Source organism: Prinia subflava, chromosome 16 (genome assembly GCF_021018805.1).
Source record: "Prinia subflava isolate CZ2003 ecotype Zambia chromosome 16, Cam_Psub_1.2, whole genome shotgun sequence".
Taxonomy (NCBI): domain Eukaryota; kingdom Metazoa; phylum Chordata; class Aves; order Passeriformes; family Cisticolidae; genus Prinia; species Prinia subflava.
This window is the reverse complement of record NC_086262.1, coordinates 6670322-6688519: the sequence shown is the minus strand read 5'-3', so window position 1 is coordinate 6688519 and position 18198 is coordinate 6670322. Positions and strand designations below refer to the sequence as shown.

At 37.9% G+C, this 18198-nt stretch overlaps 1 protein-coding gene across 1 annotated transcript in view; it reads left to right on the top strand.

Moving 5' to 3' along the window:
• GABRG2 (gamma-aminobutyric acid type A receptor subunit gamma2) overlaps positions 1-18198 on the top strand; it is a 65147-nt gene that overhangs the window by 9891 nt on the left and 37058 nt on the right. The window contains exons 2-4 of the mRNA XM_063413462.1: positions 15073-15221; positions 16794-16861; positions 17622-17842. Coding sequence (XP_063269532.1) covers positions 15073-15221; positions 16794-16861; positions 17622-17842 — 438 coding nt within the window. The remainder of the gene's footprint in view (positions 1-15072; positions 15222-16793; positions 16862-17621; positions 17843-18198) is intronic.

Here is an 18198-nt window from a genome sequence, read left to right as displayed (position 1 = left end):
GTAAGGACTTCAGCTATGAGTCCAGGAAGGTGATACACTTGCTATGAATAAGAGGCAGAACTGAACCTGGTCTGGAAGTGAATTATGAAGACCAGAATTATACAACATTTTTAACATAGTGACAAGAAGCCTGCTATGCTTCAAATGGAAAACAAGTGCAGGGATTGGGAAGATGAGTTATTATGTTCAAATTAACCAAGATGAGAAATGCAGAACAACCATTTGCAGGAAGTGAAGACAGCCTGGGTATATGTTTTGGGAGTCAGGGACCAGAGACATTCCACACTTGAAGAACACAAATGAGATAGATGATAGTGGCTTCAGAAAGAAGATGGGGCATGCAATAATATTTACACTGCAAAGAACTCTCTTAGTAGCTGAACTTGAATACTGAAAAGACCCCCTTTGGCTTCTCTATGTGTAAGTTAAATGATGCATTCTGCTCCTCTAGCCTTTGAGGGTTCAAATGTGTTTGAGTATTAAAATTTTGTTTTGTAATGGAGTAAAGAAGTCTCTATTTTCTGGAAAGATGAGGATTTGGAAGAGGGGAAGGTTACCAGCAGTAAAATACTTGGAGGTCCTTAGAATACAATTACCGATATTGCTACTCTTTTACTGAAGCCAAAGAATTAATCAGTATCACAGACTACATTGTATTGAAAAAACATATTGGATATATGTAAGCTCTTTGGGGCAAGAACAATCAACAACAAATTAACAATTACTTTTCTCATTTTATTTCCTGGTTTCCAAAGGAAATGCTAAAAAAACCCACTAAGCTGCTTTAGAGACTTATAGCATGCACTAAAAATTACTTAAAACCTTAATAAGGCTCTAATGTAGCACATGAGATTAAAGTAATGACAAATCTTTCGGGCCAAATTCCTAAATTCCATGTCCAGCACAACTAACAAGGCTCTGAAACCCATATTTAAGAATAGATGGTGAACAAAATGAATATATTCCTCTCTGAATTGGTTATTGTGATCCAGATCCACAGCTGTGCCTCCTTGGCATCAAAAGGTTGTAAATCTAAGGTTCTGCTATTTTGTCCATGTGAGGACAATGTATCTTTACTCTCACCACAGGCCACCAGCACCTCCAGGGACAGTTCATTGCTCTGAAATGAAATTAAGCAATTCCAAGTTACCTGCTATTGATATCCAACTTCAACCTCTGTTTTACCCACTTAATGCATTTTAACCACTTAATAGTCAACCACTTTTACTCTGGTATACCTCTTAATAAGAATTATTTCTTTAATGAGTTCCAAAATTTACTATTCTGTCATCTAGGGATTACATGTGTGAAAACAAGCCATATATATATATGGTATTAAAAGGGAATAGGAATAATTTTAGCCTTACTGATTTCAAAAAGTGGATTTTATTTTAGCCTTTGAAATAAAATTAATCTTTGGCCAGAAACCAAGAAATTCAGCTTTTATGGTAACTTTGAAAAAGTTCTAAGTATGTGGAAGCTTATGGAGAATACTAGAAGGGAAAATAGTTAGCAGCTTTAATTATATAATTTTTTAAGGAAGAGGAAAAAAAAAAAAGGAAAGAGGAAAGGTACTATATCTTTGAAATAAATTCTTCTGTTACCATCCCCAAGGCTCTATCTTTTTTCATCTCTCTATAGCAGATAAGCACAGACGTGATTAAATTCAATGCAACACATATTTAGACTAAAAAATTAGAAACATTTGTTATCTGCAATCATTACCTGCATATGCAATGTTCTGAGTGCCTCAATAAAATAGTAATGAAAGGATTTAATGAAAAGCCCAGAAGTTTAATAGTCAAATTACCTCCAATCATAAATAGTGTATATTTTAAATAGGACCTCTCATTTTAGTTAACGAGCAGCAATTCCAAATAGCATGTAAACAAAGTATTTCTTTAACAAAAGTGTCATGTCTGCAATGACACCTTGGAAAACAGGCTGAGGCAGCTAAGCTGGGCTTCAGTTTTGCAAGGTTTTAAGCATTCAAGCCTTTATCCAGGAAAACACTTTCATTTGTGTTTAAATGTTTACCAACATGGTTTTCTGCACAAGGATTGGAATACTGAGCAGCTGGCAGTATGGAAAGCATAATCCTGGAAAATCTGACAGATATAAGCTAAAAATGCAACATTTGCCAGCAAACATATTCCATTTATGTCCTCTCTTCTAAAATATTTCTTTGGTAATCTGTCCTGGAAAACTGTAGAGCTTAGAATAGCACCTTTTTTTAATTGAACAAATTATCCTGAGGTATGTTTGCCAAATTCCCCAGGATCTCAGGAGGATAAACTGCATGCAAAGTTTTACTTCAGTGGTTTCCAGTGGAATTTCTTCTTATCAATACTGTCAGCTATTCTGCATAAGTCTGTAGCTCATAAAAAGCTGCTGGATCTGTAGCAAGGGAAAAGTGAAGATGGATTTATCCATGTGGGAGATATGCTACGATTAGTAAAACATCTTCATTCTTAGCTTCTGCTCATCTCTCATTAATTGTAGGGATTTGCAGGTGTCCTTCCTCACCTGATGGTCCCATCAGCATCTGTTCAAGTCATGGAAAGACTCTTATTTTTAAAGAGTTTTTGATTATGCAGTTTGGGTAAGATCCATAAAGGACAAACAAAATCTCTGAAGCCTCATGGTGCTTCCTCTACAGAGGAGGCACCACTTTCTTTTTCCCGTACAAAATGGGTCTGAAACCCTCTGCATTTTGGCAGTGAGCCTGTTCTGAGTTGCCGTGATGCTTTGTGCAGCTACCCTAAATTCCTTTGTAGACCTTGCTTCAGTGCTCACAACAAGTACAGTCTCTATAAATGATAGTAGCTGGTGCCTACATCTCTTTTGAGGAGACCCCACGGCTGGCCATGGATAATCCAAGATGACCTAGCAATGCCAGATGGTAACATCTGCCTATTCCTGTTTGCTCCTGTGTTGATTCACCTTTAAAGCTTCTTGGTGTCGTGCCATAGCTCTACAGAGCTCTGATGGAGCCAAGGAAACCTGATGAGGAACTGGACATTGTGGCCTGAATGTATGGACACTTAGATTTTCAACTGAAACTGTCTCTGCAGCACATTTAGTGTATCCTTTGACTTAGACACAGTACAGAGCTGCAGGAGATGAGGAGACAAGGAGAAAAGCTGGTCCTCTTATATAATCTCTCATACTGAAGGAAATATTTCACCACTCTATGTTTCTGGACTTTGTATCATTATCTGTAGCATCTTCAGCACCCCATATTATTCCACTGCTAAATATATGTTGAAACTCTGGTTACATGAGTCTACATCTCTTAGACCTTAATATGGTTTCTTCTCTCCAGAAGAATTTTCTGAAATTTCAGAAATAAATTGATTAATTGATAAATTTGGCTCCCAATGCAGTGTTTCAAAAGAATGCCTTTGGAATATGTCTATGGTTACACACATACTATTTCTGACCCTTGTAGCCAAATGTACACATTAATCAAACCCATTCATAGCTCCTGCTTGTACTAGGTTATTGTTCTTACTCTTGCTCCCTTTTTCATTCATCAAGCATCCAGCTTTCTCCAGCCCTGAACAACATCTACTTATAAAAGAAGTTTCTAGTATCCTTCTCTGTAAAATTTTCATTCCTTTTACAAGGAAAAACTTCTCCGACCTTAATCAGAGCAATGACAATTTATAAAATAAAATTCTATAATGCTGACAAGAGTAAAAAAAGGTATGCCAAAATATTTGTGGAGGAAAAAGAGAATTCTGGGAGATACATGTTTGTATGTATATGGAATAGAAATTGCTCCTACTTTTCTGGTGTTTTGACGAGCCACATTCAAATGCAAGGGATGGGAAGATAGGCTTTGCAGTGATCATTATGCCTAGCCCACTCAAACGTCAAAAAAACTTCAGAGCTAGGTAGAATTTGCATGTTATGTGCCTTACATTTTACTTATTGGAGATTGATAGAAAAAGAAAAAAGATAAGACACTGAGTGATCCCATACACGCTTTCTTCTCACTAAAATAAAGTTACAGAGTCACCGTAATATATTTATTAGTTAGGACCTTTAAAACAATTGACCATTTTTTCAGAAAAAAGGTTCTGAAATTCTTGCATCTAAAGCTGAATAAAGGGAGATAGCTGAATATAGCTGAATAATGAAATTTTCTTTCTATGGACTACATATTCAAAGAAAACTTTTTAGAAAATTCTGAGGACCCCAGCATTTTTTTTTGAAATTGTTTCTGGAAAAGTGGGGCATAAATAGGCAAGTAAGATGTAGCAGCTTCACATCACAATTTATGTGATGATTTTTAGGTGCATCATGTGTGAAGTGCAGCTGCAGCCCAGCAACACCAGAGCCACTGCTTTGCACTGAGCTTGCACGGCCTCAGGACAGAGGCTTGTCAGGGTCTGAACTCCTCTTGACCTGCCCACAGCTTCGTTTTACTTGGTTTAGCTGCCACAGACATTTATCTAATTGACCAGGCATCTATGGCTAATTTATTTGACTTTTTGTGTGGTACAACCAGAGTTTTATTTAGACAACAGTAACAAGCCATGACTCCATGGAGAATGAGTTACTGACATCACTGGGCAGTGCAGAGAAAAACAAGGCTACTACAACAGCACAGGCATTGAGAAGTGGATTTGGAATAGAGAATAGGGGGGTAAAAGCACAGAATCATGGAACCATTAAGGCTGGAAAATGCTTCTAAAATCTCTGAGTCCTGTCATTAAGCCCACACCATCATGTTCACCACTAAATTATATCACATCCCCTTCTGGGCTGGTGACTCCAGCACTGTCCTGGGCAGTCTGTTCCAATGCCTGACAAACCTTCTGGTGAAGAAATTTTTCCTGACATCCAACCTAAACCTCCTCTGGTGTAACCTGAGGCTGTTTCCTCCTGAGCTATCCCTTGTTACCGGGCAGAAGAGGTGACCCCACCTGGCTCCAGCTGCCTGTCAGGGACATGTAGGGAGTGGGAAGGTTCCCCCTGAGCCTCCTTTTCTCCAAACAGGCATGGGGTGAGTTGAGAAACCCTGCTTGGGAGCATTTTAGAGCAGAGGTGCTGACAGTCCTTGCCTAGAAGCTGGCATGCGTATATGTCCCACGGGACTAAGGAGACCCTGACACGAAGCCACCCTGATAGTACCAACCACCAAAGAAAGTCCATCAAAACAAATAAATTCCATAGGGGAACTGCAGAACACTTGTTGACGATTTTCCTACTCAGCTGACATAGAGACATTAGTTTGCCACTTTCATTCTTAATGTATCACACATCTACCCTGTTATCAGAGCTAAATTCCACATCCACCCCTGCACAGTCTGTTTTACGAGCATGAGTGCAAACAGCGTCTTGCATGATATAAGTTGGTTTATGTGGGAACACATGGGTTACTATTGGTTACCGTGCATTAAAAATGAAGTTAAATCAGAAGCATTGTTTAAAAAAGAAGCAACAAAAACCAGCTGAATTTTCACCATTTGCTTACTCTTGTTTTATGAATGACTTAGCTACATCATGATGTAATTAAAGATGTGTTGAGCAGCTATTTTCTGTTCATTCAGCTCTTTCTTCAGACCCATTTTTATCTAAAAACGTTCCAGTAATGATACTTCCATCGTCTCAGAGAAGTAAGAATTATTAATACACTCAGAATAAACCTATACTAGTTATGCATTTATTTTTGGCTCCCTAAACACTGAGGAGCCTTATCTGACCCACTTGCTTCACCAACAATATGGGCTTTAATGTTGCTGGAAAACACAATGCAAAGTCATTCCCTAAGGAATGGTTAGGGATTGTTTCCTCCTCCATCATGAGATGGTTTAGCATCATACCCAGTCTTCATCAAATAATAAGGGACATTTATGTGCTTATTAATGTCATAAAAATGGTTTACACTTACATCCAGAGAAGATACCACTTGGTTTGGCATAGCAAGTAGGACACTAGTCCTTTAGCTGGGTAAGCATTCCATGTTCCTGGCTCCCTGCCCAACACCAGGAACACTTCATTACACTGCTCTTTTCTGTACTGAGATGTAAAAGATGAGAATGAAAACATTCCCTGATAGATTTAATTCTAATAAGGATTTATATTCAGCTTAACTTGAATTTATGTTCAGCCTAACTTGAATTTATAGCTCATGCTAGTAGACCAATTAAAAAAAAAAAAAAAAAAAGTGTTTTAAATTTCAAAAAAATGCTCAGGAGTGTTACTCAATAAGCAAAACTGCTGACATTTCTAGCACCTCACATGTTTGTTTTTAAACACTGAAAGATAGTGATGAGAAGATGACTACATCATGAGTGATTGATTCCAGAAGTGACTTCCTTCTGGGTGAAATTACCATGCAGACAAAGTACAGAAAAAAATGTGCAAGAATTTTGAAAAACCAAAAATATGAGTGCCTCATAGGTTATTACAGAACAAGAACCTTTTCTTTCATTTCTCAAGTCTAAATGAGCAATAGGATTGGGGGTTTTGAGTTAATGTTGTTTAAATAGATGGCTGAAGGGCATCCATGTTTTCCTAATCTTACTCACAGAGAAGAGAATTGAGCTTTTTAATTTACAGTGAGATTTTACAGCAATCCTTTATAAAAGCAATGTACATCATCGGGGAAGAGATATCACATGGAATATTAACAGATGACACTTATATACAATAAAATACAGGCAGAAAAAATGAAGTGAGCTCAAGCTAAAACAGACCTAGTCAAATCGCGTTTCAGTAATGGTTGTTTACGCCTTCTCTTGAGATTTGCTAACTATAGTGGAAATCTGCAGGAGCTGAGTAATAGCAACAGGCAAAAATCATGGTCCAAGTGCCTTAGATTTCACATTCAGAGGTGCATAGAATGGTTAAAACAAAAAGGAGAGAAGGGGATGGGAGGAGAGAGGAGTGGCAAAAAGGAGAATGTAAAACAAAAAAGAAACATTCTGAGGTTCACATAATCCCAAGATTAAACCTTTTACACTTAGGTATAGTCTGATACGTTCAAATAAAGCAGATTGACTCAAGCTAACCCTATGATTGATGCAGAAGAATAGCTGTAACTATTTCTTCCTTTTCTCTTTGTTTCTAATGCTTTTGCTCACTGCTAATACGAGTATCCATAACCACAGTGAAAACAGATACAGAGGTAGATTATATAACTTCCAGTAAATAAAATATAAAGAAACATAGTCATACAAAATTACAGTTCAGAAAAAAATAAAAATCAAAATAATCATCTTAAGTTATGCAGGCTGTTCTGAATCATCTGGTCACATCTTAGACTCCTCCAGAGCTCTAGTAACTATAAATGCTGCACTTCAGGCTCAGGCTGTTCAAAATGAATGATGTATGCTTGTTTCTATAATTATCTTTCTATTCCTTACTGGCCTAAAGTTTCCTTCATCTCTTTACACTTTGCTGTCCTCCCTCGGGGTAACATACAATTCTCCATACCCACAAGTTTATATTGTGGTATAATTCAGCTTTGGTTAATAACACCAATCTGTTCTGATGGACCTAGAGACGTATTTCCCTTATCAACTTATTTAACAATATACCTCAATGTTCTGCTGAAGAAACAGATTCTAGACTTGGGTGCTACATTTCAGCTTCTGGTTCTTTGCCAGGGTTGCTAACACTGGTCTCTATTTCTGGCAATTTTTGTGGCAACTGGCTGTGAGCCCATGTTGTTACAACCAGAAATATTTTAAGAGGGACAATAACCCTCATGGTCACTCATGACTTGAATCCAATCAGTTGTGCAATGCAAAAATTGCACTACAATTTTTCAGCACAGTGAACTAGAAAACACCGTAAATACTGCAAACCAGAAGTTTTATTGTTAGCACTGTCAATAAGTGCACTCCACAGGGCATTTTTTAAAAGTGTTTTCATGAACTGACAGGAATGAAACAAAACATAAACCAAGTTAATTTTTCATTTTAAAACTTTCTTTATAAACACTTGCAGTAGCTAAATTCAACTGAATCTGAAAAGATGAAAAAGAGATGCTTTAACAGCAGTTACAAGGAGCTAAAATTTATTACATCTTAAGTGCAGTAGGTAACGTGAGTGCATGTCTTGGGCAAGGTGTAGAAGGACTGTAAGATAAACCAGTCTGCTGTGATTGACAGTTTCATAGACACTAATACAAAATCACCACTGCCATATAACATTTTAAAGTCTGTGAAGAGGTTTAAGAACTGGAGTGCTGTACTCAAAATGGCTGAGAAACACCAGTGAGGTGGGATTGCTGCATGACTACAAGGAAGCTTGTAAAATGCACAGCATGATCCACAGGTGCTGTGTTGCCAGGTATCATCTCTTCAGGGGAACGGAGTGTAAATGTTCACAGGAATGCAGACAGCCTTTAAATCCCAGGGCAGGCACAGTTTTCAGAGATGACTGATTGCTGGCAGTTTGGGGCCTTCATGTTCAGTAAAGATGACTGAGAAGTCATTGCTGGGAGCAATCATTTGTGCCCCTCTAGTAATTTCTTGTTCTTAAAAAACCATTTTGAGACTTGTGTGCTCAGTCCCATAATCTAAGTGTTTCAGCTGTTCTGTTTATGAGAACTGTAATATTCTTTCAATAATTATTTTCATATGAGCTTCAATCTCTCTGTGACTTAGGGATGACAGAAAAATTTAGCTTTGCTTTGTTTTAAATAATCATTTCATGCCAAGATTTTAACCACATTACATAATTTGAGTAGTACATAGAGTGATAGTTGCAGTAGAAGTGCCTAGGAAATAAACTAACTTATACAGGTGACCTACCTAAAATCCACCTCACCCAAACCACTGAATAGAGGTCAAAACTATTTTCTTTCCTACTGAAAACTTCCTCAGCCTCCCTTACATGACTACAACAAATGGCCAAAATACAGTTTACACACCCTTGTGGCCATGTGAAACAAGCTTTGCTGAGAACTGTGAATCCAGGATTTCAGGATCTTCTGGAACACTGTTCTTTCATCCAGAATTGTAGTTGCAGCAGTACCACAACTCTAGGTGAAGGACTACAAGACAGTTTCTCAGTGATTTCTTAGTCCAAATATTTTAACTTCATTTTTTGTTATGGAATTTCTGATAACTGGATCTTCTCTCTAAGAAAAGCATCTGAGTTTCCATCGTTGATGTGGGAAATGATTTGGGAAGAGATTGATCTTTGCATTACATGATCTGCAGTCCTAATAAACTCAGAGGTTGGGTATTTGTGATGAACATTTAGGAGTAAAAGAGAAAATGGGTGCCATTATTATGGCAAGAACAGAAACACAGTCCTGCGCATAGCCTTGGGATTTGAACAACACAAATGGACAGAACAAAAACATAAACAGGACAAGAGAATCCGTGGCACAGCTTTGTGAAAACATTTTCTGCTTCAATCAAGATACCTTTATTTGAAATGTGAGTCAGCAAGGGGAAATTTAGACACTGTTAGACTTCCAGAGACGCTGCATTCTCTTCTGCTATCTCCACATACTCACACGTCACATCTGCATGCAGCAGCTCTGCATCTGCAGTGGGAACCTGGAATACATCTTTCCTTCCTGCTGACCGTATTATCACCATGAATAATGTATGACCTATAGATTAGGATCATTTTTTATGCACATCAGAGAATGAATGGAACTTGACTCTTCATTAAATCCAACAGTGATATTTAAACAGTTGTCAAGCCTTGGTTCAGTTCTTTCCTGAGAGGTAGAAAACATTGGTGCTTTCCATGGAAAACCCAGTTTATGTTCAAGTAGTTTATTAAACCTTTGCAGAAAGCTCTATAGCTTACTTTGTATAAAAGATGAAATGGCCCAGATTTTTTTAAAAAATAAACTTAAGTTTTTAAGTAGATTTAAATTATTTAGTCTTTAGCTATTCAATAGTGCTACAGGCCTTTCCCTATGGGCCCTTAGTGGCTACTCTGATTCGGCTTGTAAACAACACTGCAATATTAGCAATTAACTCTTAAGTGAAGTTTCACAACAGAATTCTTGGTAATAGTTAAAACTAATTTTGTATAATTAGAAAAATTTGAGGACAGAGCCACAGCAGGTAAAAACTGGCATAACTCATTTAAAGTCACTGGAACTACAGAGATTTTGACAAGTTAATATATGACCTCGTATCTGAATGCTGAAAGACTGACCAGCCATGGAAGGTTTTGTTTTGCTAGAGAAGAGTATTCTTCCCCTTCGCATTGTAATGAGTTGTGAAAATCATGTTCCTGTGGATTAGGAAATAATACCTTATTTCAAAGGGATATCCTTTGTGAGTCATTGCTCACTACTTTAATAGGATGTGTCCAATTTGTCCCCCACTTTTGACTGTAAAATTATTGCTGCTGTCTGTGATATTAAATAATGCATGGCCTATCTCTACCAACACATGGAAGTGTCTTTCCAAGAAGCATCACATATGATTCTCCTGGAAATCACATTAGAATGTCTCTAATATAGAGATGACAGCAGAGAGCATCCAGAGTTAGAGTGTTGACTTTATGTTAACAATTAACTAAAACACAATAGTTTGGAAATGGGTAACCTATGCTTTATATTAATTTTTGAACTAAGGAATTTAACCCAAAAGGCTTCAAAGCATAGTAATGTAAGACAGTTATATACCATTAATATAATTATTTGTTAATTTTTACTAAAGTGCAGGTTATTTTTACATAGGCATCAAACTTACTTTCAGGGAAATGAAAGCACAAAAGAAAAGAAATCATGTTGAATTCATATATATGTATATATATATTCCCAAACCATAATGTGGACTTCTGTGGCTTTGGGCTGCTAAGAGAATGCTGTATCAGCACATTAATGCAACATTGAAGTAATGGGTTTGGCCACGTCCTCTGAAGAGGGATCAATAAAGAAGATGGAAAAAAAATTGTTTTCTTAGTGCATCAGTGATTTCCCAGCAGAGATATCCTTTTCTACAATTTGAATGTATTTCCAGTATAGAAATAATGTCTTTAGTGCTGAGGGGCCCATAAAGGAGGCTATAACAATGGAAGTGAGCATCATTTCATTAATCCTTTTTCCCTCAGTTGGTGACCCCAGGTGCACCTGCAGTGGGTACCTCTGCCCACAGGGTTACACTTGCACCAAGAATGATTAAATGCTGCCCACAGAGTATTGTAAAGAAATGCATGGATCAAATGTGCTGGCTAAGATCTGAAGAATAAGTTCCTGAACATTTATTTTGCATCAGCCTCAATTTGTGCTAAAGTTACTCCTCACCAATGAGCACTCAAGAGAGCTGTATAAGAGTTATGAATTGAGCAACAACTTCAATGCAGGATTAGGATTATTATGTGTTTGCTTTAGGAAGGAATATAAAAAACATTAGTTCAACCCTGTTTAGCCCCTGACATGGTAAAAATCTCATTGGCAGAATGAGGTTTTTATGTAATTGTGAAGTGAAATACCATTTTATAGATCTTTGTATATATTCTTAAGAAAATCAGATCTAAATTAATAAATGCTTATCAGCACCAGAAATTTCTGCCCTCTTCCTGCTTTTTGAAGATGTATTTCAAGTAATTTGAGACATACAAAGATCCCCCAAATGTTAAACACTTGTGGTTGCATATATGTAATATATATATATATATATATGTGATATTACACATAACTGTATTTATAAGTGATTACCATCAGAGCCACCCCATGCAGACTCAGCTGGCAAACTGAGAAGGGATTGGACCAGATGACCTCCAAAAGTGCCTTCTAACTTTAATTACTCTGTGGCTTGAACTTTCAAGCTTGGGTTCTGACCCTCTAATCTCTTTTCCAACTAGGGAAATGCATGTATTTATGGATTTATGTAAAGCAGTGTTGCAGACATCTTGCAGTGGCACTAATATCACAATGAAAATATCTCAAATGGTGAGATTTTGTGTCAGTATCTGAAAGATGAACCTTCAAAAAATTATAGTTTAATCAGCAAATAGCTAAATATATGTTTCTTTTCATATCTATATTACTAGATTTGAAAATTTCTAGCCATCAGAAAAATAGAAATAGATTTCAATATGCATTTGGGTATAATCTAGGCTTTAACAAATTAGGGTTGGACATTAAAAGCACTTGCAAAATTTCAGCCATATAATCAGAAGGATCTGAAAGTCTTAAGGAGATGAAAAGGGCTTTGTCATTATAATTTTCATTGTATTAATGGCATTGCATGACTAAAGCTCTGCTCATTTGGATAGAGAAGCACCTCTGATTTTTCTGTCTGGAATGCAGGCTTACACATACAGACAATTCCATGCCTATGCTAACTTACGGTCCTTGTGGGATTCTTGTAAAAGCTGGAATTCAGTAGCATTTTTCCCCGGCTACACTGGCTGTGTTTTCCCTTCTCTGTCTGCCACTAATTTCATAAATCTGGTTTTGGGGATGTAGAGTGTGGGGATGGTTTGAGATGAGAGACGAGCAAACAAACAGCTATTTCTGTCATACAAATAATTTCCAAGAAGGGATGAAAGTTTCAGTTACTGTGGGCTGCTGTTCAATACGGTGGTTTGAGATCTAAGAAAACTTCTAGACTATCATACTTTTTAATCTTGCACTGTCTAGTAGACCAGACTCTACTAATTAGCTGGTTTGAGTTTTGAAGCTTTCTCATCCCACTGATATTCAGTAACATATTGCCTTCGTGAAAAAATGCATTTTATTTATTTTTCTTTTCCATTCAGAAAAAGATATTCTTTCCAGAGAATGGTTATAAAACAGGAATAAGGTTTTTTTATAAATAAAGTTATTTTTCTTCATTCACTTTGCATAGTTTGAAAACATGTAATCTAGTGCCTTCTGTTTGCAAAGACTTTATTTAGAAGTATTTCCTTTCCTCCAGGAGAGAGAATTTGGCTTCAATTATGTTTCTTTGAATTACAATTAGATCTTTGAACTCCAGACAACTGAATAAAACAAAAAAAAATTCTCCCAATTTAATTAAATTGGCTTGTTTTTCAGTACCAGCAGAATACTATGGATCATATTGCCAATTAAAAACTTTGCTTTTGATTCCTAATAAAACACTACAGGTCCAGGCTGGTGCAGCCAGAATGAGGAGGTTGGGTTGCCAGTTCTTGACCTGGGAAGCTGAAGCTCCCAAATGTTCACAGCTGGTGCAGTGAAATATCCCCCCTGAAACCCCCAAAGTTCCTATGCTAGTTCAGAGCCTAGAAGGCTTTGGAGGAATATTTCAGGGACAGGGCAAAGGATTCCAAAAGAGGCTCTAACCCCCAGATGTAGTCCAAGACATTTATTCCAGATGGTTTCCAGGGGGAAAGAGACAGAATGAGGAAGAACAGGGCCTTATCTTCTCCCCTGCTAGGGTGGATATTTGGAATTCAGCCAATAGCGTCAGAAAAGGGAGGAAGGGTTAAACTACATGGTTACAGGCTCCAGAGGTCTCTGGGGAGGCACAAACCACTTCCCAGATAAATACAGCAGTGCAGGGTGCATGAGGTGGTGCCTGGGGGCTGCAGTCGGTGGCTGGTACCAGCACACGTAACAAAGGTGTAGATCAGATCCACTGGGAGCTTCCAAGCTCAACCCAGAGCAAGTCCAGCTCTCCCTCCATGCACATTCCTAATTGCTACAGCCCTATGCAATCTCAGGCTGCTTCAAATGTCCCTGTGCCTTCAGCACCTCCTGGGAAGCAGCGTCCTGCACTGAGAGGCAAAAGCAGCTGCAGCTCTTTCCTCCTAGGCTGTGCCCAGGGGAAGAAAACTCAGAGCCTCCTCCCAGTGGGATTGTATTTGTGCAGCTGGCTTGCATCTCCCAAACCCCCACACGGGAAAGCCTTTGGGCCCTGCTCTCTGAGTAGGTACAAGCTGGGTGCAGCAGGAGAGCACTGAAGGGAAGGGTGGGCACGACCTCAGCTGAGCAGAGAGTGCTGTTAACAAAATGCTGCTCTCAGGCTCTGGGACACGTCGTCCCTTCACTACTGCACCTGTGACCACGACCAGCTGTGCCTCTCTCAGTCTTGTGTGCAGAATATCCAGCCCCCAGGAGAACCTGCTTCTCTGAGCTCTTTCCCACTCCCTTTCAGATTCTGGCTGAAGCTGGAAAATAATTAATTTTTCTGCTTTTTGCCCGTTTGTATCCAAACTCTATCTATTGGTTTAAGTCATTTGTAGTATCATTAAGATTTTCCATATCTTGCCAGTAGTGTTCAAGCTTTGTCACAGAAGCAGGGCAGGAAAGAAGGCCACTGGCATATTATGCAAAAAACCACACAGTTGCCTAGCACTGTTCAGCTGATTACCACTAACATTCTGAAATGAAAATATCTGATTATGTCATATGCTCAAGCAGTTTCAATGTTCTCCTCTAGAACTGGAGGCACTGATTTTGAGAAAACAAAACATCTATTAAGAGTAGTCTACACATTTCTGACTCCAAACTTGCTTTTTTTACTGTGCTAAGCAGGTTGAATTAGATCTGCTGTCATACTTCTGAGTAGCAGAAAAACCCCAGCAGACTTTTTATCCCCTGTGGGTTCTGGTTAGCAAAAATGAAAAGGAAAACCCTTGGCAAAAAATTTGTGCTCAACTTTTCAAATGCGCAATAAACTCAAGTTCATCAGAGTGGCAAAAAGCTGCATGAGAAGTTTCTCCGAATGAATCTAATTATCAGTCTTGTCAGTAATGTGTTTCATCAAATCAGTCTCTCCAACAGAAGTAAAGCAACAATGTGTACATAATAAATGCTATTTAGGTGGAGAATTGCATAAGCTAAGTGACAGATTTATTTCATAACAGGTCCCACCTGAGCCAATGAGAGAAAAAATAGCCCTGACAAAGGTGATAAGCACTGATGCTCCTCTGAGCAGACAGAATGTGATCTCAGCTGTACTAAAAACAAATGCTGATAAAGTGAACTGTAACCTCAACTGTTATTTGGCATCTATACTGGGGGTTTAATTTTGAAAATGGGATTTTTTAAAAATATTTTTACATTATTTTTAAAATATAAAATGCATGTGTGTTGTCTTCCAAGGAAGTTGCCTTCAAATTTGTATTTTTCAAGGCTTTTCTTCATTTTTGTTTCTTTAATAGTTCCACCCAAAAGGGAGATGATGATTATGAAGATTACACTTCAAATAAGACTTGGGTTTTGACTCCCAAAGTCCATGAGAGTGATGTCACTCTTATTTTAAATGGCTTGCTGGAAGGATATGACAACAAACTGAGACCTGACATAGGAGGTATGTTGGTTTTGGTTTTAGGCAACTTTTGAATAAGCAGTGAAGAGAAAGAATTCTCATGTCATATGATGCTACTCAGGAAGCAGAATCCATTCAAAGTAGTTAGGAGAATAAAATGCAATGCAGAAAAACATCAGAGGCATGTAAAGTAGTCATGATTTTGGAAGCTGACATAAATTAGGATTGCTGAATCTATCCTAAGACATCTAATAAGTGTGTTATAATTTGCTGAATCAGGCAGCTAGATGATATACCTGCATAGGACACTCAGAATTTAACTTCTGGGGAATGAAAAAGCAAGTTTTTCTCTTTTTTATTGTACCTAAGAGGTGCTGCTAGAGAATCCCATATAATACATTGGAAAGAAAGGCCAAAAAGAGGCTAATGCAGCCTAATCCTTGTGATGGATACAGAGCCTCCAACAGCAGCAGACAGATGCAGCCTGGGCCCTCCCTTGCACAGCAGGGCAGGAGGTGACAGGGTAGGGCACAGAGGAGGAGGTTCACAAAGATAACTCAAGCACAGCCAGCCTGCCCAGATGATGCCCACAGCCAGTGTAACTTTATAGAGCCAAGGCTGGACTCAGAACTGAGCTCTTATTTGACAGAATCACCTTTTGGAGGAATCTTCCTCTCCACTGATTACTGAGGTGACTCAAAGGCAAAAATCTCCCTGGATTGCTGCAGTCAGTTTGAGGAGGGCCATGTGCACAGAGCAGGCAGACTGTACCTCTGCAGAAAGGATACAGCAGTCATGGGATTGTGCACAAAGGCACACATTTCATGGAGGAGGCAGACAGAGAAAAGAGCAGCAGGGTTAATGAAGGAAGTTTACTGAGACTTACAAACAAAGGCATTTTTCACAGTGAAGGATAACATGAGTCTTTAACCTTTAGTGTACTTATACAATGGAAATTAGCAGAGGAATTTGTCTTCAGTTAAACCAAGACTTTAGAAACAGAAAAGAGGTAAAGCATTCCTCAAATCATCTAGGAAAAAAACTAATCATGCTGTAGCCAAGGTACATAAGAAGAAAAAAGCTGAAACAGAGTAATTTCAAAATGAATTAACAACTATTTAATTTCTGCCTTACAGCCTTAAGTATTTTGGCTTTGGGCTCACAAAATTGTTACTTATCTACACCCACCTATGCAGACAACAGCAGACAAGTTGCATTTGGCATTATAATGTAAAACAAGTGATGCAAGGCATCATAAGAGAAATAAGTTTGCTTTTGTTGATAGTGTTTTGTTTTGATGCATTGCTGTGACCTGACACAAAATGTAAATCCTCTCAGTCAGATGAGTCTTTCTCAGCTATCAACACTGGTTTCAATATTTGTTCTCATAGCATAAGGGAATTGGTTTAGATAGAGTAAATTATGTAAGAATTTGTCTCAAGGTGTCTCCAACTAATTTCAAGATACTGTTGCAAATTTGTATTTGTTTTATATGCACATTGAAATGTGAGGCAACCACAGAGGAGAGATGCCACAGTAACACGCTCGTGCTTGACTTTCATGTAGTTGATTTTGACCTTCGTTGGTTACTGATTCTTGTTGTTTCTCTTGCAGTTAAACCAACAATAATTCACACTGACATGTACGTAAATAGCATCGGCCCTGTGAATGCTATCAATATGGTAGGTAAAGGATTGCCCGTTTGCCTTGTTACAGAGTCTCCATCATTTTGACATTACAAAGCTTCCATTAGTTCTTAATGTTGCAGCATACCTGTATTATTTTTGAAATCTCATTTTAATTATGGATAGGAGGATTCTATGAGCTATAAATCTGTACAAGTCAGAATACTAAGCTATGTGCTGAAAAATGTAAAAATGATAGTTTTAATATATCCTCACATTTTTACGTGCTCTGCTTTCAAATGCTTTGCAGCAGTTTAACTCTGGTAAAACCAAGCTTCCAGCTTGCTACAGAATTGGGAAAACCATTCATGAGTGATATTACCACTCTAGCCACCAAGAGATAATAAATAAAAGCCCTAGAACTTCTCCAGAGATTTCACCATTTCTGAGATTAACCAGAGAGCACAGCCAATTAAGTCAGCTCAAGCTTTTCCTGTCCTGGATCCAAGGAATTAAGTAATTGTTCTCTGACCTGAGCAGGTGCAGGCTGAGATGTGGGGACACAGAATTAGAAAGGTGCATATAACACTGACTTGCACCTTAGTTTTACCCTCAGTGGTAAAATAATAAATTGTTTTGAAACAATAATCTTTGGTAAAACACCTCAAAACTTCACCAAAAGGGATTGGTTTTGTAATTTCTAGTATCACCTCCTGTAGCTCACAGTTTTTTCATATGAAGTTAAGGAAAGCATGTCAGGAGTTATGTGGAGTGCTGAGTGCTATGTTTTCATCAGTATTTCTGGTTAACACAACAGGAATATACAATTGATATATTTTTCGCCCAAACGTGGTATGACAGACGTCTGAAGTTCAACAGCACTATAAAAGTGCTCAGATTAAACAGCAACATGGTTGGGAAGATCTGGATACCAGACACATTTTTCCGAAATTCCAAGAAGGCTGATGCTCATTGGATAACAACTCCTAACAGGATGCTCAGGATCTGGAATGACGGCAGAGTCTTGTACACATTGAGGTATTTATACCTAATTTTAATTTCATTTTTTCTAAGGAAAGCCAAAGAGAAAAATCCTGTGAATTCAGGTCATTTCACGTTACCTTGAAGGAAAAGAAAAATTGTTTTTCTATATACTAATGCCAACAATCCAGAAAAAGACAAGAATTCAGAAGATATCGGTTGTATAAAATTTATTTTATATTGGCAAAATAAGAACTTTTATTTCTTCTTCCAGATTGTACTGTCTTGCTCCATGATACTCACTTTCACATTAATATAGGCATTTTTATAGTAATTAGTCTTCATTTTCAGGTATGTTTTATTGTTTGCCTTTGGTATCATCCCTTTTACTTTTTTATTGTGTTAAACTGATA